At 39.4% G+C, this 25650-nt stretch overlaps 2 protein-coding genes across 5 annotated transcripts in view; one reads left to right on the top strand and one right to left on the bottom strand.

The window, feature by feature from the left end:
- Nucleotides 1-13927, bottom strand: part of RARS2 (arginyl-tRNA synthetase 2, mitochondrial) — a 30477-nt gene extending 16550 nt beyond the window's left edge. The window contains exons 1-9 of one of the 3 annotated variants that reach the window (XM_066547345.1): nt 13848-13927; nt 13139-13212; nt 12407-12512; nt 9476-9559; nt 8064-8161; nt 6929-6984; nt 5304-5387; nt 1798-1874; nt 207-362 (exon numbers count right to left, since the gene is read on the bottom strand). In XM_066547345.1, coding sequence (XP_066403442.1) covers nt 207-362; nt 1798-1874; nt 5304-5387; nt 6929-6984; nt 8064-8161; nt 9476-9559; nt 12407-12512; nt 13139-13212; nt 13848-13886 — 774 coding nt within the window. In that variant the 5' untranslated portion in view covers nt 13887-13927. Of the gene's footprint in view, nt 1-206; nt 363-1797; nt 1875-5303; nt 5388-6928; nt 6985-8063; nt 8162-9475; nt 9560-12406; nt 12513-13138; nt 13213-13546; nt 13649-13847 lie in introns of those variants that run through there. The other 2 variants (XM_066547343.1, XM_066547344.1) reach the window with 2 other exon arrangements.
- A 231-nt stretch (nt 13928-14158) lies between these two features.
- ORC3 (origin recognition complex subunit 3) overlaps nt 14159-25650 on the top strand; it is a 35037-nt gene continuing 23545 nt past the window's right edge. For both annotated transcript variants that reach the window (XM_066547342.1, XM_066547340.1), the window contains exons 1-7: nt 14159-14244; nt 16632-16686; nt 18406-18503; nt 21994-22138; nt 23405-23509; nt 23987-24141; nt 25080-25216. In XM_066547342.1, the coding sequence (XP_066403439.1) occupies nt 14221-14244; nt 16632-16686; nt 18406-18503; nt 21994-22138; nt 23405-23509; nt 23987-24141; nt 25080-25216 (719 nt within the window). In that variant the 5' untranslated portion in view covers nt 14159-14220. The remainder of the gene's footprint in view (nt 14245-16631; nt 16687-18405; nt 18504-21993; nt 22139-23404; nt 23510-23986; nt 24142-25079; nt 25217-25650) is intronic.

Below are 25650 nucleotides of genomic sequence, written 5' to 3'. Positions count from 1 at the left end.
AAACAGCTTCCTCACAACATTCTAAAGTTTTAAAGTTAAGGGAAATGAACTGGTAACCTTAGAGCAATCTCTGATCCCAAGTGAGTCCACTGCTTGGCAGTCTCCTACATGAAAAGGTGCTGTGCACTGTCAATTATGTTGATGAAGCAATAGAGAAAGAAATCATTTTACCAACAACACAGAAAAAGTATTTGGATGATTTGTACCTTATAAATCCGGACGTATTCCTCAATACTGAGGTCTCTAAACTGCTTCCAAATTGACAATGCCTGCTCATCATGTTCCTCCAGTTTTCTGAAGAAATCCTTAGCCAGCTTTTTTGTGTTTTCATCTTCTGCTGCTTTGTTAATCTGCACATACACCTAAAATATGACACTAAAAATGTTGAAGTAGTATAATCCTGTCCTCCAATAAAAACAGTTCTACAAGAACAATACACATTTAAAGATTACATTTTTAACATTTTAAAAGACTTGTTTAAGCAACACATTCCCCATTTAAAGAAAGAATGAATAGCCCAAAGCCCAAAAGGAAAATGTGCAGCTTATCTTGAAAGAAGACTAATGCCCTAATTCCTTACTGCTGCCACTATTATCCTCTTCATAACCTTGAAACAACTGCAGCAGCAAAATATGGAAGAACTAATTTATGCTTGGAAGGGAACCTATCATGGACTTTTAAACCACAGCCACGTCTCCAAAAGACCAGAAAATTGACATTTATGGCAACTGCACTGTCTAAAATTGAGACAGCAGTTGAAGCAGCAAAATCTTTGATAGACTCAGTATTTTACAAACTTATATTCATAGGAAATACTGATTTCACACCCCAGCAGAAAAAGCATGACTTTGAAACACATCTCAGTTTTTGATACAGCCAGGCATACAGCTGAACAAACACTTAAAAATTGGGAATAACTGAGAAACTAATTTGGTCTCAAACAACTACTGTTTCAGAATCTTTTGCATCTTGACTGAATACTGTTCTCTACACTTAAAGGCAATTTTTTAAGGTCATAAAGCCTACATGCTACTGCAATAGCTGGTATTTTGAAGCTTTAGTGCAAAATTCAAGCATAAAAAATTAAAATTCTAAGAGTAGACTGAAATCATACATAAAAATGAAGTAATACACAGTGATGCACAACCTCAAAAATATGACTGCTTCTTGTTTTCTCTTTAAATCAGTCCTACAGCTCTAAAACTCCTCAGTGCTGAGAATCTATCAACTTAAATCCACAGGGCTCGGGAACGAGGGAACAAGCAAGTTTACCTGTGTCAATGAAGGTGGCAAGCTCAGAAGGGGCTACCCTGCCATAGAAACAATTGACAGACATGCATTCAGCTGCTGAGTACCCAAGCATCCAAACACAGTTTGTTCCTTTGCCACGAGACAGATTTGCACAGAGCAGTTCTCCTGTGGCACGCTGCCTGAACAGCAGCATCAGCCACAGCTCCCATACCCAGCTCAGCTCTGGGCTAAGAAAACACCTGAGAGTGCCACACAGGAACCCTGACTGACTAAGCCCATTAATATGTGAGATCTTTTAGAGGATGAGGGCTTGAACATAAGCCATCCTCTCCTCATGGTTACTGGGTCTGTGCAGGTCAGTACATAAATCCCTTATGTGTTTTGTATCTATATCGCACACAAAGTACCACTTAAGAGTACCAAAAAATCAACAAAAAGTAAATGCTAACTCAGATGGTATCAGGCATGTTTGAATGGAGCAAGCCAACAAACCATAACGTGTTTAATCCTGCAAAGACAAATCTAGTTGGTCTTCTCTGAACTTACCTCAAAAAGGTGTTGCAAAGGACTAGATTTCAGTTTTTCTTTGTTGCCAAAGGATTGGAAACCAACACCCAATAAGCCTTGAATAACAATTACATATAGAGTCAGACAACAGACCAGAGTATATTGACAGGTTATTTTGGTAAGTTTAGTCTTAACACTGGAACATTTTAAAAGAATATAATGGTGTATGCTACAAAAAGAAAATCAAAAGCATAACCCTGTTATTCCACTGAATAAACATCACCCCCCTACCAGAAATATAACAGCTAGAAAACAGTAAGAAATATTGTGTTAATTTCTCAATTTCTCATGAAAGGAGAATTTGTGTTTCTGGACTGGTACAGACCATCATCTTTTACACAGCAACAAGATGTAAATAAGAAGCCATGCAGTGGAAACTGTCCAGCAATGGAATATACTCAAAAATCCTTGTTTTGCTTCCTCCCTTATTAGTTTTATCATTTTAAGGATAATAAGAACTGGGATACAACACAGAATTCCTCATACCACTCATGCAATGTTTTCAAGGGAAATTTTTGCTGCCTGCTCAGAATATGGCTTTTTGTGAGCATCCAATTCGGTTTCAGGACTTTCCAAAAGCCATCTTAAAGGGAAATAAATCCAAATCCCCATCTTTTTGTCTAAGTGAAAAGACCCCATTGACTCCTTCAAGTAATATTAATCAGTCTGTCTCTCAGATTATCAGAGACTGACTTAAAGGCCAGCTTATCCCTCTGAGCTGACAAGGACCAGGACTGATGCAGGAATAGGTATGCAGGTATCCCTTTGGAAAACTCTCTGCAACTGAACAAATAGCACTGTCTCAAGAATTTCCCTCTTAGAAACACTGAGTACAGAAGAACAGAAGAAGGCATGGCAGACTTAAAGAAGAAAAACAGGTCAGGTTTTAGGAAATAAAATTAGTATTGTATTAGTAATCCTATTGAAAGGAAGTTTAGTTAAGGACAGCTTGTTCTGTGAGCAATCAGAGGTGGATTTCCTAATGATCTCTCTTAGATATTAGTGTACCTAAACATTCCACTATTCAGTACTGACTTCACACTCCAATCTCCAGCACAACTGTCAGTCTTTATTCACCCAAACACATCCTTCCATTTTCTGTCATTCCCACATTATCCCCAGACCTTGTTACACTCACCAGTTAATGGTAAGATGCAGCCCATGTTGGAACTGATTCTGACTTAGGGGTGCTGACTGGTTGGCCAGCAGGTTAAACACAGAAGGTAACTTTCTCTCCCAGAGGTCAACACATTGTATTTCTGCCCTTACTGGGCTGCCAACTGTCATAATGCCAAAAGTAATTCATTCCCATGGAAATATTTTTCTTTGTCAGATATAGCTAAAGTTGCCCAATGGGATCAAAATTTATTAGGAGCAGAGTGAGAGGAAGACAGATGGACAGATAGTGTGACTGCATATGCTTTGTTACCTTAAGAAACCTGCCCCAAAACTGCCTAAAGGCTGAGGGCCTCTCTGCTATGTTTCAGGAAAATATGTTTTCAATTCTTACATTTTAAAGCTTCTAACAATAGTAGCTGTAAAACCAGCTGACAGATCATTAATTACAGCACTGCTTCTGAGAAAGGACCATTACAGTAATACTGCTATGCTATAATTCTGTGAAGCAGGACCATTATTTGTTATAATACTGCCATATATTTGAGCTGAGCCAGACCAAATAAAGAGGGGAGGGACTACCTACTTTGAAAAAAAAAAATAGTTGGAACTACTAGGTCAAAAGCATGATTCTAGGAGTTGTGTGCTGCACAAAGGGCACACATGTAAATAACAGGTAGTGTGATTGTTACACCTTCAGGAACCTTTATATTAAAATACATAAAATTCTTGATATTCAGATTTCAGAGTGCTACTTAGCATCTTCAAAGGCAGACTGAATGAGGTCAGCTGAGAAGCCTTTTATCCACACAGCATTTCACTGGTTAACTGTCATTGCCACATTCATTATACAATAGCATGGTGATAAAATTATGTCTAAGGGGCCAACGTGAATGAAATAGGATGCAAGGATGAAATTTACTCAATTTTTGGTGAACCCATTGTTCATTTCTTATGAAACAAATCATAAGTGAAACAAAGCTCTGCTATAAGCTACAGTTTCATGCTATCAGCTAAAGAAACATGATCAGGAAAGACAACCTGAGGGGATATAATTTAATAAAGAATGTTTTATGTCCTGAGGATGTTACACTGCACTCTCTAAAACCCAGGAACTTAGTCTAAAATGACAACAGGTAGAACTGAATGTATTTTAGTTATCTACACTTACAAATATGAATATAAAAGTGGAATGAAAGCAGGGTATTGATTTTAAATTTTTAACCTGATTCTGTTAATAAAATTGATTCCTTGATGTCCACAAAACCAGCAGTACCATTGAAACTGGAGGGGGCAGCATAAGGGCTGGAATAACCAAAAGTGACCACTGCACTTTCTGTTTGTCATTTAAACATCCATAAATGGACAGTTTCCAGAGCCTACTGCAAAAGAAGTGAGGATTTCTGGTTTTCAGAGGTGCACCAGCTTTCAGGAATGAAGAAGTGGGCATGACTGCCTTTTTTTAAATGCCTAAAAATATACCAAAACCAGCTTTTTGGAGGAAATTAGAAAAGGAGAGGAGAATATAGATCAATTTGAAATGCAAGACTAACAACATAAGTCAACAAAGTTGTGAATACTATGGATGGGTCAGTTGCCATAATAGAGAGATAGCTATAGATCCAGCAATGGGACATAAATGATCTCTGGTGTGGCAATAAAGATCAAGCCATGCATCCTCAGGCTGCACTTGAGAGGACTTGTCAGTCCCCACTGATCTGATGATTTCAGAAGAGATGGGGGTGCCTATGTGTGAGCATGCTGGACTGAGAATCTTCCAATCCCTGTTCACTTGCACATTCTCCAGCTACACACCTCTCTTGTGCTACACTTTAAGTGGAAACCGAATATTTTGGGGAAAGTGTAGCGATGTCTTTTAAGATATAAGCTCTCTGGGCCCCAATGTACCAAAATGTGGTTGTTGTGGAAATTAATTACACTCTATGAATAATGAGAAAAGGAACAACAAAAAACCCCCAAACAAACAAACAAACAAACAAAAAAAAAACACCAAAGCACCTCAAAACCAAGCAACCAAAGAAACAAAATCCAAAGCCAAACCCCAAACCAAAACATATAACCCCCAAAATACACATTTAGTCTGAGAGACAAGCTACTGAGGGACAGTTGGATAAAACTGGTCCTGTTATTTTTTCAGCATCAGTACAGGTCATACTGCTGATGGATCAGTCTGGATTGTTTTGTTCAGATTTTTTAAGGAAATGAACTATACATTACCCCCATGAAACAAGATATCACTCCTTATGAGCACAGAGTGAATCCAGTGGGCCTACAAAAACTGAAGCTGGAAACCTAGACCATACTATACAGTAAAAAAGAGCACAGCATAAAAAAATATTGAAACATACCAAACTGCATGCCCCAGTCACCAAGGTAATTTATTCTTACTACTTCATGTCCCAGCGCTACTTTGAGATTTGCTATGAAATTCCCTGGTAATGAAACAAAAATGATATTATTCAGTTGCAGGTAGTCTCTCATCCCTATGGAACAGTTTTCTGGTTTTGTAATCACCTGTATTCAAAATGAAGAGGAAAAGAAATCAGATGGAATACTCCACAGGATTTGCTAAAACACCCAACAACTGAAAGCAGCAGTAGCAGTAGTTGTAAAAAGCAAGTTCCTTTGTGAGCAGGAAAAGAAAAGCTGTGCATCTCAACAGTGCCACAAAGTGTCTCACACAGCAGGGACAGAAACATACATAGGTGAATGGATTTACATGCACATACTGCAAAGTATAAGATCACAAATGCCACAAATAAGTGGCATTCTACATAATTCCATCACAGTCAGGCACCCTCATACCAGGTTAGGCAAGCACTCAAAATTCACAAACTGCTGTTAATTGCGATGCTAAAAAGAGAACATCAAGTCCTGAATCTCTATAGACTGCTGGAGCAGTTCTGAGCTCTGCACTTAACAGACTATGCTCCAAACTTGTCCTATCATGTAAGGACACAGAAGTAAGTTCCAGCTGCTCGTACAACAAAAACCCTTCATCTCTCCCCTGAGCTTAGTTATAACCTTAGAATGACAAAGAAGAAATACCCATATCCCTTCCTCTATTTTCCTATGCTTCAAGGGTACCTTTTAATGACAATACTGTTGTAAAGAATGCAGAAAGCTCTCTCTTCTTGTATTGTTATAACACCACATTATAGCTTGCAATTACTTCCAATTCCATTCTCTGTAGTTAATTAATTGTCTTACTCTGGGACAACCATTGCTCTACAGAACTACTTCTGAAAGAGGTTTTTTTTATGTAACAAAGGATCCAGAAATGGAACATAAAAAAACCCCCAAAATACATCATTTCACTCGACTATCTGTCCATGGAAGAAGCAATTACTTTACATCATTAATAACTATAAATGATTAATTAAGTATAATTAAAAACTGATAAGTTATTAGATACACAGATTTTGTAGGATCTTCTCTTACAACCTACTAGTTTTTATTGTGAGATCAGGAAATAAGGGACAAATACAGTTTTCCATATACCATTAGAGCACTGCACAAGGAATTTATTAATTATTCTATTAGAAATTACAGCAACTGTCTCAGTAATACTGGCATAAAGTTATTAGCATATAAAAGCAAGCTTTTTGCAGGACAGCCACCAAGACATAACGATCTGAACTGCTCTGCAGTCCAGTACAAATTGAGAATGTAAAATTCAAAGGACTCTCCTAACACCTCAATAAAAACTGCCTTGGGTGTCTTTGAAGACCAATTTAAAGCTACTTCATTTAATATTCACAGCCATAAAACTATATTATGTGCGACTTGATAAATCTGCCAGCAACACAGCACGTTCTTTTCTTCCCTGCATAATGAGCAGAAAGGTTTTAATTAGCAAGTGGCCCTGACAGGGCCACTCACACCCGAGCAGGGAGATGTCAGCAGTGCTCCCTGCCAAGTGAGGCAGGCAGACAAAGCAGCCCTCCCAGGAGGCAGGGAAATGCACACTCACCTACTATGGTGGAACGCAGGTGTCCTATGTGAAACTTTTTGGCAATATTAGGGGAGCTGTAACAGATTTTAACAAATAACATTTGTTCAGTGGACAAAACTGCCAGATCACCAAGTTAAAAGAATCCAACTCATTTTCTAGAAGAGCTGAAATAAAAGCTCCATTTTCAGTTTTCCCATAAGATTCCCTGATTAGCATCTGTCCTAGACAGCAAGTTTTCCTAGCCAACCAGCTTTCCTGCCAGCATCAGTTAACACTGTTGTGATTAAACCACCCCACAAACAACAGAAAAAATCTAACCAAAGCCCAGTTGTGCTGGTGAAAAAAACCCAAAAATATCTTCTCACTTTTTACAAGCTTTGGACATATGGATCATTCTCCCAATGTCTTTTCCAGAGATAAACCAGGATGAGAGATTTTGTGTACAAGGATCAGCAACCAAAATTACATCTTTCCAGCAATGCCCACTCCCACAAAGAAAACAACAAAAAAAAACTCTCTACACAATGCTTTGCCCAGATAACAAAAAAGAAAGTTCAGCTATGAAAATTCAACCTCCAAATTAAAGCCAAGTTCTTACTTTCTACAACTATCAAAGCCTGCACAGGGAATATTACTCAACAAAAATATTTATATATAAAAATCTGAGTCAGCCACTTCTCGTTCCATGAGTAGGTGACAGTCAACAAAATTGTACTGGAAAAAAATTTTGGGGGCAGCAGTAAACAAGTACCTGCCTGCTTTAACAAGTCAGGGAAAAAGGTATTAAGGTGCAAAAAGAAATTCATTACTGCCTGGAAATTCAGATTTTGTTTCTTCACAACAAGATAAAAAGAAGCTTTCTTAAAAACTGAAGGCTACTCTGTGTTAAATGAGAACATTCTTAATGGAAGGCTGTGTAAGGCATGAACTCCTTAAATACCAAAAACATGTTCTGAGAAAAAGCCTCAAATCCCTGAATAGAATTTATATTCTACTTGGTGAATATATCAGAGTGTCAAATACAGCTAAATATAATATTGGTTAATATGGTTTAACACCACAGGCATCCCACTTTACAGGAATGAATATCAAGCAGAAAATACCAATCATCAGACAAGGAACTTGTCTCAAAGGACCCCTCAGATGTGCTTACCTGAACTCAACCACTGCCTTTTGTCTGGGAACTGTAGAGAAAAGTTCACTTTTTACTCCATACTCTGAGCCATCTTTCCACACCTGCTGCAGCACAGTCTAAAGCACAATTGGAAAAAAAAAACAAAACAAAAAAACAACCACACAAAAGAGTTTCATCAACAGAAAGCATTGCCAGGAAAACTGTTTGCCAGCCACAAAGGAGACTGATCCCACATCCTTTATTCACATTAGTAATTAGATAGCTGGTTTGCCAAGCAAACAAGGTCTCATACACAGATAAAAATGCCACTAACTTTAGAAAGCTGTATCTGATCAAATAAAAAATCTAAGAGAAACTGTTGGCAAAGTTCTGGTGAAAGTTAAGACTAAATTTTGTGAAAACCTTCTACTCTTTTAGTGCCAAAGAAAGCCAACTCTTCCACCCTAATGTGTCCAAACAATTCTTCTTTCTCTCTCCCACCTGAAGTCTGTAAGGCCAGTATGAATGATCTGTACTAAAACATGTCTGCTTTCAAAGTCTGGAGGCTGTGTAAAATACCTTAAAATATTCCTCAAGACACTTTGTGTAAGTTTTGTCAGTAATGTGCTCATAGCACCAAGTCAGCCCCTACATAAACTGAAATGTGTAAGGTCACACAGGCCAGTGCACCACAGACCTAATCTATGAAGCTGTATGAACTGGACAAGCTTCCTGAAGATAACAGAAGCCTTTAACAAAGTGAAATAAAGTGGAAATCTCACTTCATTCAGTGGAAATTTTTCTCATTTTTCTCACTCAAAAAAATCACTTCAAAGTTTTTCTGCAACAGCTATTTTTTGAAGAAACAGCATCTGAAAATTCTGTTCTTATTATGACACCTAAGAAGGCAAGCTAGACACATACACCAAATTGACCTATAGACCTATTCTCTAATAGCCATTGGCTTGGTTACAATGTATATGTATACTACAGTCAGGATATTGAGGAATACATCTTCCCTTTGGGACTTTTTCCCCTTGATTTTTTTTTTCCAGCAAAGTGTGTAATAAAAGATCTGCTATCAAATACTTCCATGTCAGATAAAACCAAAAGTATTTATAAGATGAAAACTTCTGAGTTGTACACTGTAAAAACTCAAAGTAGATATAAATAAGCCTGCATTTTAAAGCAAAGAGAGAGATGAAAATGAAACATTATGATTATTAGTGAACAGTAGATGCATTGTTTCCTCACAAGAGGAAACTTTCTTGAGCCTCATTTCAAATTCTAGGCCTACGTAACAAATCAGCAACAAGGATCTGCAGGGAAAACTTGTGAAGGACAATTTTACATAGAAAATATCTTTCTAAGACAATAAATAGTAGGTATTCTATAGTTTTATACTGAGAAAAGTTATTTTTACCTTAAAGCACTTGAAAGACACTACTCACCTTTGCTAATAATTCTCTGTTTATTGTAAAATTCACTGTTCCTGGACCAGCGCTGATAGCACTCACTACTGAATCACATTGTAGCTAAGAGAATAAAATAAAACAGGAACTTGGAATGAAAACAGGTGACCTGGAAAACTGTCATTCAATCCACTGTGAATATTAATTTAATCCACTGTAAACATTAAATGTTATTTATTTGTTTGAAGCAATCATAAAGGGATCATTTCATCAATGCTGTTGGAAAAGGGACAATTGTATTATTTCCCATTCATGCTTAATAAGCTCTGAATACAACTCAGCTTGAAATGCCACACATATGTTCCACTTCAAACCCTGCCTGTGCACACTCTGTGCTTCCTTTTGATTGGGAGCAGTAGTTGAACTCTTTGTACAGACAACAGCTGAGATACATTTGACAACTTACACAGTAGCTGCCAGCACTTAAAAAAAAAATAAGTGACAACATTCTGTGGCACCCCATGTGACAAAATAAAGATATTAAAGGCCAATTTATGAAAAATTTCATGTACAATTTCCATAAGGCACATGTCTTGAAAATTCCGAACCTGGCATATTTGGCCAACCAACACCTAATGTCAACAGGAATTTGGGTCTCTTCACAGGCCAAGAGCTTTGGATCTCAACCTGTCAGGTCTGAGAGTTTCTTACTAAACTAGCTGTCTTTCACAGTCCAGAAGTTGTCTAAAAAAGGAAGAAGAGGGATGGAAAGCATATAAAAATATGTCACAATCACCTTCTCACTCGGTCAGCATTTATGAGAGAGGCAAGCTACAATCCTACTGAAGCTCTTCACCATGAAGAGGAAATTGTACCCCCAAGCTAGATCTCCAGCTTAGACAGTCACCTGTCCAGGAGAAATCACAGCTAGCTTTGAAATTCTTTTATTTTCACAAGCTCTGCTAACAACAAATTCCAATGCTAACTCCCAAGCTACATGAAAACAACATTTATTGTGTTGACACTGAATTTTCCACCTTGCTGTTTTACAAATGGTCCTTTCTACTTATGGGGCAGAGAGAAAACAGAAATACCCAGTGGACTTTCTCCACAACATTTGTTTTGATAAATGTTTTCCCCATAATCTGTCAATTGTCGCATCAGTAGTTTTTATCTCTCTTTAATAAGAGTGCTCATTTACCCTCTGCACAGCTTTAAACACCTCTTCTCCAAGTGCCCTGTGGTCCTTTAGTAACCAGATGTCCCTGTGCCCAAGGCTTGGACTAGGATGCCACTGTGCAGTACAGAAGCACTAAAAAACCCAACACAACGTCCCCTCCACGAAGAAGTAACAGTACAAAAATGAAAAAGGAACCAGCCAGCCAAATGAAATCAAAAGCCCAGGGAAACAAGACCAGTCTGACTTTCTAAAAGACAATTTTCAGTACTTCAAAGCCTCATTGCCTCATCTATTGTCTCAAGGCCCTACTATTTAAGTTAACTGGAAAAGTTAACTGGAAATTATTTAAGTTAACTGGAAAAACTTCCATCTCTCTTTGTCTAACCTAAACACCTATATTTCAAATATTGTGGCCCATTTCCTCAGAAGCAACTAAGAGCATTCTGTTGAACCTTGAGGCACTCCATCAACTGTTTATCATGACAAAAACTGCCTGCATTTTTTTTTGTCTCTCTGCTAGTTTTTGATACATGGTTATATTTTGCTAGTTTAAACACTGCTTACCTTCTTTGGAGATGACATGACCACTCTAAACAAGTTAAACTAAATGCATCTCATTTATTTACCACCCAACAAAAAAAAACATTCCTTAGAGATTATGGATTTTTATTTTCCTTTGCCTAGCTGGCATAGTCTGTTTAGTGTGGAGGCTTGTATTGATGGCCTGTTCTTTACTGTTGAAATTGCCCCTCCATGTAAAGCTGTAGAGGTTTGTTAATGCTTCAGGGTTAACAAATGTTTCAGGATTATTTACTGAGCCACAAACAAAGAAGGGAGGAAACCTGCAGCTTCCTAAACACTGGGAATAGCAGATGTTTTTAAAATGACACACAAGGAAAAAAAAAAACCAACTCGTTACTGTGATGATACAGCCATTGAAACAGATTGAGATGGAGGCTGTCAAATCCTTGGAGGCTTTTAACACCTCATTGGATTTCAAAAGTCCTCAGCAACTTCATCCAAAACACCTGCACTGGGGAGGATATGGGAACAGATAACTTCCTGAGGTCCTTGCCAACCTGAATTATTTCATGTTTCTAGACAATCTTTCAGTTGTTTCAGAACTTTTGGTTGTATATCTGTGCATTGTCAGGTCTTCTTCCACCCGAATCAGAATATTTATCTTGCTAGAACAGGCCCAAGACATGGATAACTTCAACACCTCAGCAGTGAAGAATGGCATGAGAAATAGTTTAGCTCCTCAGCAGTATCACAACTGGTTTTATTTGTCCTTTTTTCAGTATCAAGACCCCAACTACTGCCATTTCCCAAACTAGCACACCTAAAATAACAAGAAAACTCAATTTCAAGCAGAAAAGGATTTGAAAGTTAGGCCTGTTTGCCCCAGAGGCCAACTTTATCCATTGGCTTTCCAGAGCTGGGTTTTGCAGTCTGGTTTTCCAAGCTACCACACATTGAATTTCTTCCTCAAGTGCTGGGCAGCAGCACAGACCATGGCACACCCTTTAGACACCCACCTAACTTCACCAGCACTGTTTACTTCAAACTGTTTGAAAACAACAATTTCACAAGACCCTTAACCAAAGCTGCTTCTCCAGTCTCTGTGAAGATGCTGTGTGCACTCACAGTAAGTACAGCCATCAAACTATTCTGACCCAAACAGATGCTTGCAGAAAGAATACTTTTTTTATCTTATTATGCCCCTAACACCTCTAGTCTGTAAGTTCATTATTGCATACATATCATATGTGATGAATTCATGAGCATACCCTTTCAGCAAGCTGCTGGGCTTGAAGATGCAAGTCCTGTGCTAAGCAATCTCCAGAACTGTTTTCTATTACAGAAGCAATGGAGAGCTGGAAATCAGCAACATGCCTGAAAAAAAACAAAAAAACCAACCAACATATGAAAATCAGAAAAAAACCTGCTGAAATGCTGGGGACATTTGGCAGATCCAACCTGACTCTGCATATGACAAGTGCAATTGCCAAGCATAACCCAGCCACAAATATCTGAAGGTCCAGAGTATTTAGAAAGCTGGATGAGAAGGCCAAGTATCACTTTTGCTCTAATACAACCAATAAGTAGATATGGTGAGAACACCATCAGAATAAACAAACCCCATGCTCATTAATAAGTAAAATTTACTTGCTAACATTATTGCAACTCTCGAGCAGGATACTGAAAAAAAAACCCAGATAACTTCACATTGGCTCTAAGGAGTTTCACATTCAGATTATCAGTGTTGAAGAATTTGCCATCCATGCACTGCCAGTAATTTGTACAGGCTTGTAAGCAATTATATTATATTTACTTTGAGCTTTCTTGAAAAAAATACAGGATTAAATTCAATTGAACTATCTTATAATTACATTGGTATAAATGGTTTGGGGTTTTTGTCTGTATTTTTCCCCTAAAGCCTTGTTAAGCTTTTGCAATAATAGGCACGACATAAAATAATAAAACATGACCAACATTGTAAGAAAAATGTAAACAGCTACCGCTTTTTGGAGACAGGAACTGCAGATATGGACTTTATTAAATTCTCTGGTGGCAGATCCAAAACTTTTGAAAGCTAAATTGAAAAATGAAGAAAAAAATGACTTAAGGAAAAAGACAAAGATGCAAGGAAAAATACTGCTCCCTGTTTAAATACCCACAGGGGATACACCTTTTATATCTGAAATCTAATTTCAGCCCAGGTAAAAAACAGCAAAACTACAATAAAATAGAAACCTAAAAGGTGTTAAAGAAACCTTGGAAAAAAGGCAAGTCAAAACACCACAGAAAATTTATTTTTTTCCTCACGAAGGATCCCATCGAACCTCATGGGATCATCGAACCCACGGGATCCTTAATGGACTGAAGTAATCACGGAATGACTTAGAATGGTTTAGATTAGCAGGGACCTTAAAGATCATCTCGTTCCAACCCCTGCCATGTGCAGGGACACCTTGCACAGCAGGCCAGGCTGCTCAGAGCCCCCCGCTCCGGCCTGGAGCACTTCCAGGGATGGCGGCAATCCCTCACACCCTCACTCCATCCATCCCGATCCCTGCGGGACCCCAGAGCGCGCCCCCAGCCGCGCCCGCGGGTCGCGCCCACTGTGAGCCCCCGGGCAGGGGGGACCTGTGGTGAGGGCACAGAGGGGACACCTGGCTCAGGGGGCACTCCCGCTCCGCGCTAGCCGTGGGAAGGTGCAGTGCGTACCTGGAGGGCAATGCTCCTCCGGAAGGAACCTGCTGCCATGACCACACCGCCCAGCGGAAGCTCCACGGCCGACCCTTATCCCCCCCCGCCCCGCTCCTTTCCGCCCGCCCAGGGGCGGGCTGGGCCGTACCATTCTCAGGCTACAGGGGGAGGAGGAGGCCATTGATTGCGCTGGGGGTGGAGGAATCGCGCGGCGCAGCGCAGAGGGGGCTGTACCACTGCTCAGGGAAAGGGCAGCGGCGCGGGGACGCGCAGGGAGGGGGCGGTGCGTCGGGAGCGCGCGTGCGCGGGAACTCCTCCTCCTCCTCCTCCTCCTCCTCCTCCTCCTCCTCCTCCTGCTCCTGCTCTCCGGTACCGGCGGGTGCGGGGCGACATGAGCACGTGTTCCGTCTCCAAGGTGAGGAGCGGAGAGAGCGGGGGGGCTCCCCAGGGAGCAGCGTGGTCGGTGGGAACTGGACCCGCGGCACCGGGCTCCGCCGCCTCCTGCGCCTGCTCCTCTTCCCGCCTCCTCCCGCCGCTACCCTTCCCGCCTCCCTGGTGGTGCCCAGGCTCCCGGTTCCCCTGTTCCGCTGCCCGGCCCTTCCCAAATCCTTGCTGCCTCTTCATCCCTGCCCGGCCTCGCCTTGCCCAAGGCGCTGCTTGTCCTCACTGCAGTCCCACAGGATCACGGCGTTTCCTGGGCTGGAAGGGGGCCACAAGGACCATGGAGTCCAGTGCTTATCCCTGCACAGGGCAGTCCTAGAGTAACACCGTGAGTGCTGAGTGACCCCGCAGTGTCACCTGCCTTCCTTCCACAACAAAACCCGTTCTTAATTCCAGCAAATCTCACCCAGAACAGAGCCTGGGGTGTGTGGCTGAAGGTTTTGTCATTTCCAGGTGAAGTCTGGTGGCTTTGCTTGCTGCCATCTTCATTGCTTCCCTGCCCCAAAACTAATTCAGCGAAGAAATAGAGCTAGAAGTGCTGTCCCCCACATGTAGTGTTAAATATTTGTTATTCCCTTAATATTTCCGAATTGAAAGCTTTTATGTGGGCTGTGTTCAGAGTGGGCAGTAGGGATAGTGCTTTCATCGTAATGTTGGATTGAAACACTTAACTTATTTAATCTCTTGTTTGGTCATACAGTGAACAACAGCAGTGGTTCACAGCGTGTTTTATCAGCACAGGAAGACTCCTGCCTCTCCCATGTTTTTCACTGAGTTGTGATATGCAGCTGCATCCTTTGGTGTGGAAGGCACTGTGCAGGTGATTGCTTCCAGAAGTGAAGTGCTTCCAAACAAACTTAGGAGTTAATCTGAAACAGCTGGATTTCACTTTTGACAGTGGCTGTTGCCTGATAGTTTGGCAGTGAATCACGTCCTTCACCTTGCCTCCCACATCTTATATGTAATACTTCTTTGCAGTTTTACGTTCTAGTTTTATTCTATTTTATTCTCAGCCACATTTAGTGGTGTGGAAAAGCCAATGCTTGCAAAGCATTCAGCAGCATTTGTGTTTGGTTTGATTAAGCATCCACTCTTCTTTTTTGTATATGATTTATACTTCCTGTGGCCAATTCCATTTGTGCATGCAGCAGCACAAATAAATCGGTGGGACACCTTTTTGCAGTGGAATTGTTCCAGAGTGTTTAGCGCTTGTAGAATAACCACAACTTTTCTCCAGCTGTTTTTAAATGGTCCTTAACACACATGGTAAAATGGGATGTGTCTGAAGGCATCTCCAGTTCGTGAGGCTGTTTTTCAGAGAGGGTCAATATAGATATTGGTGTTTTACTCCAGTTTCTTACTTGTGGAAGCAAGGAAATAACATGTCTGAAGTCACTCAACAGACTGGTGGCTGTGATCAAAATTGAACATACCTCTGGTGTTTGATTTCCACTACATCATTCTTACTCTAGTGGCTGAACTATGCTAGCTTGAGTTCAGCAATCCCTGTATAAGCATCTCTATTGAGAAATATGGGATTGAATCAGTCTGTTTATTTCCAGCACTTAGGTGTTTCCTTCCCCTTGCTGCAGCACAGGAACCTCACAAGAGAGTTGGGCAGTGCAGTAACTCTTCAAAAGAGATGAACTTCTGTAGAGAGGCTGGGGGAAGAAATTTCAGATTTTCTAGAAGAAAGTGAAAAAAATCTTCAAGAACTCAAAGCTTAATACTTGAGTGATGAAATAGGTCTAACTGGGAGATTACTTCTCTCTACAGGAATTTGTTGGAACAGAGGGTTTTATATGAACCTTTTCCCAACCATTTGTCATTCTGCTTCTAACCACCTACTTTTTTTGAGTTGGGATGCAGTTCACTGTGGCTTGGGCATGTAATTTCCTTTTGTAAGTGACTTAATAATGCTCATTGCATTATTCTGGATTGAGTTTTCCATTGATCTTTGCCTCTTACCTTTTGTTTTGTATTTAACTGAAACTGTACTGAGAAAACCGTACTGATGTGTCCCCAGGGAATAATTTCCTTTTAATTCTAAACCTGTTGGAGGTTTTGAGACATTTAAAGAATCTGCTGCTGGCCCAGTTGATGGTTGAATTGCAAAACATACTGGAAAGATGAAAAAATTCCTAACAAGTGTGCTGGGTTACTGCTTCCACTAGTGTTCCAGCTTGAAGCACAAATACAAAGGGGCAATGTGTCACTTGATACTCTTAAGAGGCTGGCAATTCAGTGCAAATTATTGTTTTAATGGAGCACTGAAATAAAAGAACAATGAAGTGGCCTCTGGAGCCAGTCAGATTGATGCTTGTATTGAAATCTGTTTGGGTTTTTTTTGCTGTTCTCTAGGGCTGCTTTGTTTTTAAACCAAGTACCAAGAAGAGAAGATTGTCTGATAAAATAGGTTAGTACATTTTCATTTATGTTTCTGTTTTTGAGAAGGGTTAATCCTGAAAGCTTCATCATATCTGATTGAGTTCATATCATGAGTTGTGTGAGGTTTTCTCTTACTGCTTGATTGCTGAAAACTCATTCCTTTGGAGGAATGCAAGCAAATTATTGGCTAGAGTAAATACTGGGTTTTTCTCATCTCCAGCAATCAAGATTGTATAGCCATCTTTGTCTTTTCACTTTTTTTTACAAGATAACTCCTCACCATGCTACCATAAGTATTTTGCTAACAGACAAACAATTCACCTGAAGATCTGAATGAGCCATTTTTAAGCTGTGGGAGTCAGACATTATATCCCATCCTTAAAGCTCACATTTTGTATTTTATATACAAAATACATTAGGTATTTTGCCTAAGTTTCTTTTGGAAAAGAAGAAAAAAAAGCCACTTGTGGCTTCTGTCCACTAGTATTTGCTGTGGATAGTAAATATTTGCTATACATTTTCTCTAGATGTGTATGCATGTCTGTTTTCATTTGAGGACTGACTCTTCTTGTAACCAGAAATAATGTATCTTAAATAATTGCTATTTGAGACTCAGTTGGGAGACTTACTGTTTTTATTCCCAAGTTAAACTACTTTTATCATCATTAGAGCTGTCAAAAGGGTTGACAATTTATATGAAAAAGATGGAGAGGAAAGTAATGAGGTCAGATTTTTGTCATTGCAGTAACCAAGGCCTATGCACTTAGACCACATTGAAGTTTTACCCCTTACTGGATATTATGTTTTTGTTTTTGTGAGATTAGACATGCTTGGATAAACTACTAAGCATATTGTTCTAGTTAGCAAATGCTTTGAGGTGGAAAAATAAATTTGACTGGAGTAGCCCTAAAAGAGAGAGGCAGAGGACACAGTTTCACAGCAGTTGGTTAGAGGGGTGTTCTAAAATATGTACTTGTATGTGCATCTGTCCAGTCTGTAAGCCCAGTCCTGTCCAATGGGAAGTTTTAGTTGTGGAACTCTTCTGCATCAATAGTTGATAATACTGTCACACCCCACAAAAGGCATTTTGAGGACATCTGTGCCTATAGTTTGAGTTTTGGTAGTGAAAAAAGGATATTATGCCTTGGTATGTTACCAGATAATGTGGTGGCTGGATTTTCTTCAACTAGAAGTCTTAAGATCTGTGTAATCAGAGTTGGTTATGTATTCTAAGTGATTTTTCTTAGGGGTACAAATGAGGTGATAGAGGAGACAATGAAAATGGAGGTGGAGGGATGTCTCTTATTTGTTATTTACAGACCTGGTTTGGGTGGGTTTAGTGCTGTAGGAGATTATGCTCATCAGCTGGCTCTTTTCTAGAGATCAAGCCACTGCTGGTGCCCCATGGAATGGCAGCCAAGTGGACCCACAAAGCTTTGTGAGACAAGAGCAAGACGATGATGATGTTGGTTTTACTTTATTGTTAAAGGCTGTTTGCTCTGGTTTAGTCTTATCTAGGACTTGAGATAGAAACCTCTTCTTTACCTTTTGCCTGCATACTTGGGTAATAGATTCTGCTTGTTCCCTTGCTTATTCTACCAAATACCAGCAATTAATTAATTGCTTAAGAGAAAAGTCATCTCCCTGAAATATATATGTACAGTTGGGCCCTTTTTTTTATTCTCAGGAAAAAAAGTTTTGTTTTCATGAGTTTATTTGTGCTTTCATTTGCTTTCTGTGTTTCCAGCTCATGATTTCAGATGCACAAGCAATGATTCAGAGGACACTGAGCTACGGTTTGTCACCTGTCAGTCTTTATGGAACCAGATCAAATCTGAAACAGAAGTGAGTCTTGTGCCTCACACCAAAGTGGTGCTTTGCATTTCTTAACAGTGCTGCTTGCTTCTTTGTTTCTGGGGATCTTTTTGACATACTTAAAAGTGTATGGCAGTTAGTTAAAGCAATGGGATGGCCAGAAATATTGACTGTCCAGAATATAAAGTAGTAATAATAGATGCATCAAGTACACATTACTTATAACCACAGAACTGTACACTTTTGCAGCTTCAAGCTGCTGCTTCTAAGCTTCTCTTCCTATTAATTGTCTTCTTTATTAACTCCTGGCATACTGCTGTTTTAGTTCAGTTAATGCTTGCCAGCCCTCTGAGGGCTTTGGGCTGGTCTTGACCTCAGTGTTCCAGAATTCATACACAGCAGCCCAGGATTCACAATGGATTTATGTGAACACAGCTGCATGGATGTCAAATATGGAGTGACAGTGCTGCAAATACGGCCTGTTGAATTAGTATGGACTTGTGAATGGAGTCAGAGTTAATGTCATGCTGAACTGTGGCCTCCTGACTGTTGTGTGTTACATGGCATGCTGTTGTTGTGTCCCTATAGCCAGCTGGCTTGCATTATAGTATGAATAATTGCTTCCATACAGCAGATTTCCTTCCCTCCTCTATTCAGTGTCATGGATTCTGGGCAAGTATTCCATATTCCTCTGCTTGCCCTTGGGCTCTATAGACATTAAGGAGAATGATTTTTCCAAAGTTTGTTTTTGAATGTGCAGTAGAAGCCAGATGCATGTAGCATAAAATCTGGACCCTTGGGCTAAGCTCATAAATTCCTCTAATTTTGTTCCTACCCTTGTTTTCTCTGAGGCTGATAGGAGTTTTCCAGATACTTTCTTCTGGTCTTACTCCTCCTGATGGAAGACAATTCCTCCTATTCTGACATATTGATATGAGTATTTTTTTAGAGTTTGATTGCCCAAGGGCAGATTACCTGAAGTTATTTCTGCTGCTACAGAGACTTTTTTTCTGCCTCTGGTGTATCAGTGATATCTTTCCTACTGAGTTTTGAATCATCCTTTTATTCTGTTGTTGACAAACTTGGAGTTGATGGTTGTTCTTACATCTAAAAGAGTGTGGTAATTTAGGTTGGAAGGGGCCTTAGAAAGTCTCTAGTGTGAACTCCTCAAAGCAGCATCATCTCTGAGGTCAGACCAGGTAGGTGAGGTCTTTAGCTAGTCAGGATTTCCTTTCTTAGGTGTTTTCAAACACTAGTGTAGCGAACCTGACCCGTGGCAGAGTAGGTGGGAAGCATGTGGCTTGCTGGTTTGGGCTTTTATTCTAGGGGTTCTGGTAGCATGCTAAGGGAGCCTAGCAGGACATTCTCCAAAGGTTTTGCCAGGGCACTGCTGCCTGGTGATTTTTTGACAGGCCTTGTGCTGGTGTTTTCCTGGTTCTCTGCCTGAGGTGTTCAGAGAGGATTTGCCCTCCAAGGCGCTTTGTTGTAGAGCACTCTTGGCCTTTGTATGTCCATCATAAACTGTGCTGTGGTTGTGATAGCACCATCTGTCATCTGGTGATGACATCCTTTCATGCTTCTCATAACTAAAAAGCTGGCAGAAGTGTGGCAGGAGCTACCCTTTGTTTTTGGAAGGTGAATTTTGGACTTTTTTTAATTTCAGTATCACAGTGTATCCCAGTTTTGACTCCTGGTGTCAGAAGTGGCCTTGCAAATGTTCTTATGATAAATCTCCTCAAAGGCTTACAGAAACATTCTTCTGCTGTGAGACGAGAATTTGTTCTACCAGGATCTGGGCTAGAAACAAAAAAGCAAAGTGCAGGGCTAAAATACAGTAATTTTTGCTCTAATATAAAGATAATGGTTTTCAGACCACATAACAAATAGTCTTGGTGAAACCTGGTGTCATGGCACTAACTGAACTTCCAGTTCCCATGACTTTTCCAGAGTGAGAATGCCATGGAAGTAAGTGACTTAGTCACTTGAGATGCGGAGCAGCCTGGTGAACTTTCTGGAACATTATTAAAACAATGTTAGTAACAAAGTTCTTTTGCCAAGAAAAGACTGATGTATTTTAGAAAACTAGGTAAATGTGTAATGTTGTGGCAGACTGAATTCCATTGGCACAAGTGCACAATGTAAGAAATAATATATACTGTAATCATGCAGAGTAAAAACTGAGGTTTTTGTTAGGTCAGCTTAGCAAAAACAATAGTGATCACAGGAAGTATAGGGTTTGATGGAATCTGAAACAGAAGCTCAGAAAGATTGTTAAAGAATCTGTGGTAATACAGGAATTGTTACAATGGTGTTATAATGCTGGTGATGTAAATTCTTCCCAAAATGTCATGTTGCAATTTGTTCTGAATTGCATAGGATTTATCAGGTGGGAGTTCAGAGCTGCACAATCAATATCAGAAAGGCCAGAAGAATATTCTTCAATAAGTGGAGGATGAAAAGACTAAAATTACTTTGTGTACAGTTTTATCAGTTGTTTAGGAGACCAACAGAAGCCCTTCTGTATTATGGAAATGGAGTTCAGGCTGTTGAGCAGGCATCATGTGCTACCTCCTGGAGATGTGACCATCACTCTTTGATAGTGACCTCTTCAATGCTGCCAGAGACAGCCTTTGCCACTTTGCTTAAAATCAAGCTCACAGCTGTGTGTGTTAATTTTTGTTGCTAATAAATCTTGATGATGATTTTGTTTGGAGCAAGGGTTTAATCTTGTTTCTGAGATGCGTGTTCTAGAGTATATATTGATATCCTGAACTTCAGAGTACAGGAGGGTTTTTTGTCTGTTCTAGCATAAGGCATATCTTGGTTGAGGGACAGATTTTCAAAGGCACATAGATAAAAAAAAGAAACATAAAATACTACTGACATATATTTGCTTTAAAAAGTTTTATCTCCCCCCCCGCTTTCTGTCACCTTGTTGTGTGTTCCTGCTTATGCAGATTGTTGTGTGAAAATAGTCCTGAATGTCAAAAGGCAGTGTAGCAAACATTGGAGTCACATGGTTTAGTATTTTTCCTATAAAACATACTTAATTATTTCTTTTAATACTGTTTTTACTTCTTTCATCCCAAATTAGATTCGGAAGAGCAGAATATTTGCTCTCATTTAGATCTCTCAGAAAAATGTGTTTTCTAAGGTGAGAAGGAAGAATAGGAATTTCCATTACCATTGTTCCAGAAACTAATTATATTGGTTTTTTCTGCCTGCATCACTGAGGCTTTGTCAGTATGTTGGTTTTTTTCTCCTTCTTTAAAGCCTGTGCTGTGACAACACACACACACTTGCTTTTCAAATTATTCTTGAGGCACTTGACCAGAAGTTCCAAGATGGGAAATGGCTGTTTGCCACACAATTAATAAGTTAGCGTGGTTTATAGACCATAGGAGAATTTTAAACCCTGGGGTTTTAAGAGTTAAAGATTATGCAGGAAAGGAGTAGAAAAAGGACAATGCAGTGGTGTTTTTACATTTTATAGATCAATTCTCTCTGTGTATGTTTGCAGAAAATACAGGAAAACTTGAATAAGCAGTTGCTTGATAATCTGGTGAGTTTTTTGAGCCGGTCTCATTCTGACTTTCAAGAGAAGACAACAGAATGGACTTGCAGGATGAAGTTCAGAGAAATCCCTACTGCAGCTCTTGTCTTAGGTAATTTTTTTAAGATATTTTTTGTAATGTACATCTGATTAAATCTCACAGACACATCAAAGAAACTTACTGAATCCCAGCAACTACTGTGAGCAATATCAGCCTCAAACATGTCAACAGAAGAGCTTGGGTGGGGAGAAGGAAGTCAGATAAAACCTCCTTCCCCTTTTGTTTATGTTGTTTAATAGTCCAGTAGGTCAACAACTCCCCTACAGGTCTCTCTTAAGCAACTGGGAGCGATTTGAGGTTTTTTGTTTGAGGCACTGGAGATAACTTTGATTAGGTCTCTGTTTCTGCCACCAGCATGCTTGGTGGTTTCTACTACTTAACCATGGGAATTGTATAACTTCTGATAAGTGTTCTTGCAGTGCAAATTTACATGAAGGAAAGTAATGTCTTTGTCTTGGGAAAAGAGCACGGGGGAAAATAGCTGGAGATGAAGTTATTGAAGTTCTGAAGTATTTTTTTTTTCTTCCATTCTCCTTTTTTTCGGAGATTTGTACCTATAAATCCTAAACCTGATTCAAGGCATGTTGATTACATTTTCAGTGGATTATTTTAGGGAAATTAAAATCAGGCTTGTGCTTCAAACTGACCATGTAGGCACTAACAAAGATTGGATGGTAGTCAACTTTTGTAGGTAATAGAAAGTGAAAAACTACTGCTTCAAATATTTCTGTGGACAAAGTTCTGAATTGCCTCCTTGAGGGGCTTGTTCTTTTTTTTTCTGTCGATTAAGGATATTAACAAAGGCAGTAAATACTAGGTAGTTCATAGTGAATTCAGACTGAGTTTCACAGCGAATTACAGTAATTTTCCTCTTTACGTGAGCCATGAGAGGGTCCAGGTATGGATGCAGTATTCTTCTAGAGGAGGTGAGTTTAACTTCTTGTCTGCAGGCCTTACATGGCTGTGGGTGGCTTCTGAGGGATGTTAGAAAACCAGTCCTTATTGCAAATTTGCACCCTTGGAAAACTTTCTTTTAAAAACCCCACCAAGCTATATGATGAAGGGTATTCACAGTGACTCCTTGTTACTCTTAATCAGGGACTGTCAACATGTATGTCAACATGTAATCTTGTGCTAATTTTTCATCTTTCCTCACAGCTGATGTGATACTTTTCATTCTTTCCTTAAATATTTGAGGTATCTTCTGGTTTTTGTCTACTGTTCAGTTTATTGTCCAATCATTGTGCTCACAAGTAATGAGAAAAAATTACTTAAAATTTTAGATTTTAAAATTTTTGTCCTTTTTTTTTTTTCGAGGTGTGAATGTTACAGATCATGACTTGACTTTCAGAGGTCTCTCAGATGTCCTTCAGGATAACATTACTCCTTATGTAGCCTTGCTGGAAGCCAAAGATTGCCCAGGTAAATACTGCAATAGTGTAGCTGCTTCTTTTGAATATGGTATCAAATCAAGTAGGAATTCTAGCTTCTGCCCCTAAATGCAAGAGTAATGGACAGAGGGGTCCTGAAGACTTTCCAAAGATTTGCTCAAACCTATGTAAGCAGAGCAGTAATGCTTACTGTATTTTGAGAGGTATCCAGTTCAGTTTAAAACACTGAAGATTGCAATGCTCCTTAGCTGTAGCATAACAGTTAAGAAGATGGAAGACCAACATCTTAACCTCAGTTGTTGCCATCTAGGCAAATTGCATGAACAGCATGCATATCATTAATGCTTTCATGAGCAGGAGATGTGCATTCTGGAGAGAGAAGGAGAGTAATTAGAAATGTGGGAAATAATGAGTAATAACTTTGGGGTCGTTTCTTACAGTATGAGACAGAGAAGGGTTGCCAGATAACCAAATGTCTTTACCACGTTTCTCAAAATGTTTTGTGAAGGTATAAAAAATCTGATGCAGAAGCTGATGGGACAGCTGATGAAGTGTGATATAGATGTGGACTCACTGGAAGATGAGGACTGTGTGCAGGTTTCACAGAATAGAATACGTTGTTCAATGCCTTCTCTCATCAGCTGGTATGACAGTGTAACAAAGGTATGTTGTTGGCCTTTTTTATCCCCAGTTTATCAAAATGTCTGACCTTCAAAACAAATTTAATAACCCAGCTTTGTGTTTAAAACAGAAATTTAATAATTCAGCTCTCTGTGAGAAAATGCCGAAGGTTAATTTTTTAAAAATAACGTGATATTGAGGTGATTTGAATATAATGTGTGACACATAGAAACAATGTGGAGTTAGTTACTATGATGTATGAATGTCAGAATTATCAAACACAAGCAAGAAGTACTATTTTATCATATGTTTAATTGGGAACTGGAAGATTAAAATGCAGTATCAGCTTCATGCCAGATGCTTTTCTCCCAGGAGTGCTGAGTTATTTTGTTTATTAAAACAAAACTTTACAGAAGAACAGCCATCCAGGGCAAAGGTACTGTATTAGTGCTAAAGGGCCATGATGTCATCTGCAGCCCACACTACATTGGCAAGCAGTAAGGAAATAACTTTCAAAATGTTTTCATATCTTTGTCTTCTAAAGCTATTGAAGTTTTAAGTTTTGTTTCTGTCATGAATACAAGTTACAGCTGATTTTCTGATGACTTCATTAGAGCAGTGTGATAAACCAAAGTGTACTGAGTGCATGGTCTTTTTATTACTGGGTAAAGATATAGAAAACAAGCAGTGTCTGTGTACACAATTCAAATCTCCTGCATTCCCAACAGAACTCCACCAGTTCTGTCTCTCAGAGCTATTCTTGTCATTGTTGGATTGTGTGTTTAAAGTCTCTTTATTCTTTGTACTTCATGCTATGCCAAACAGAAGGAAGAAAAATGGCAGTTTTGAGTGCTAATAATAAATACAGCTCACAAAAAGTCAGTCATGTCAATTTGGAGTACTGTAATATCATAGATATGATTCAGTCTTTTTTATTTTGCTGGCTTCTGTGTATTAATGTTTACTTAATGGCTTTAAAGAAAACAGATTCTGAAACTCCAAGCAAAAAAAGAAATTCCTCCTCTAGACACTGGCAGTCTCCTCCAGTTGTAGTCATATTCAGAGACATGGAAAGTTTCACCACAAAAGTTCTTCAAGACTTCATAGTCATCAGCAGGTAATGTGACTTGAACTTTAGTTCTTCCACTCCTTTACCTGTTTTCTGTTTGCAGCTGTTTTGAAATTTAACAGTTAGGCTAGTGAAGCATTGGAATCAAATATTGTGCTGCTTCTTTGCAGCAGTGATTGAGCAAAAACTACTTGCTATGTTTTAGGGGTAAATTACACTAAAGCTAAACTTCAGACTGTGAACCAGATTGCCTAAGGGCCAGGTTGAGATAAGGGGTGGCTGATTGAATTCTTCACATGATAGGATTTACTGGTACTAGTTGTTGAAAAATTTGTGAATGTGAAAATAAATTTTCAAGATGTCTAGATCTTTTAAAATTGTTTTCAGAGTGTATTTTTGTGTGACTGCTGAGGTAATGCTGCTCCTAAAGAGTCACTAGCTTACTAATAGGGGTGTATATAAAACTTCCCCAGCTGGCCAGG

Source organism: Molothrus aeneus, chromosome 3 (genome assembly GCF_037042795.1).
Source record: "Molothrus aeneus isolate 106 chromosome 3, BPBGC_Maene_1.0, whole genome shotgun sequence".
Lineage (NCBI taxonomy): Eukaryota > Metazoa > Chordata > Aves > Passeriformes > Icteridae > Molothrus > Molothrus aeneus.
The sequence above is the reverse complement of the archived record's forward strand: the minus strand, read 5'-3'. Positions and strand labels throughout refer to the sequence as shown.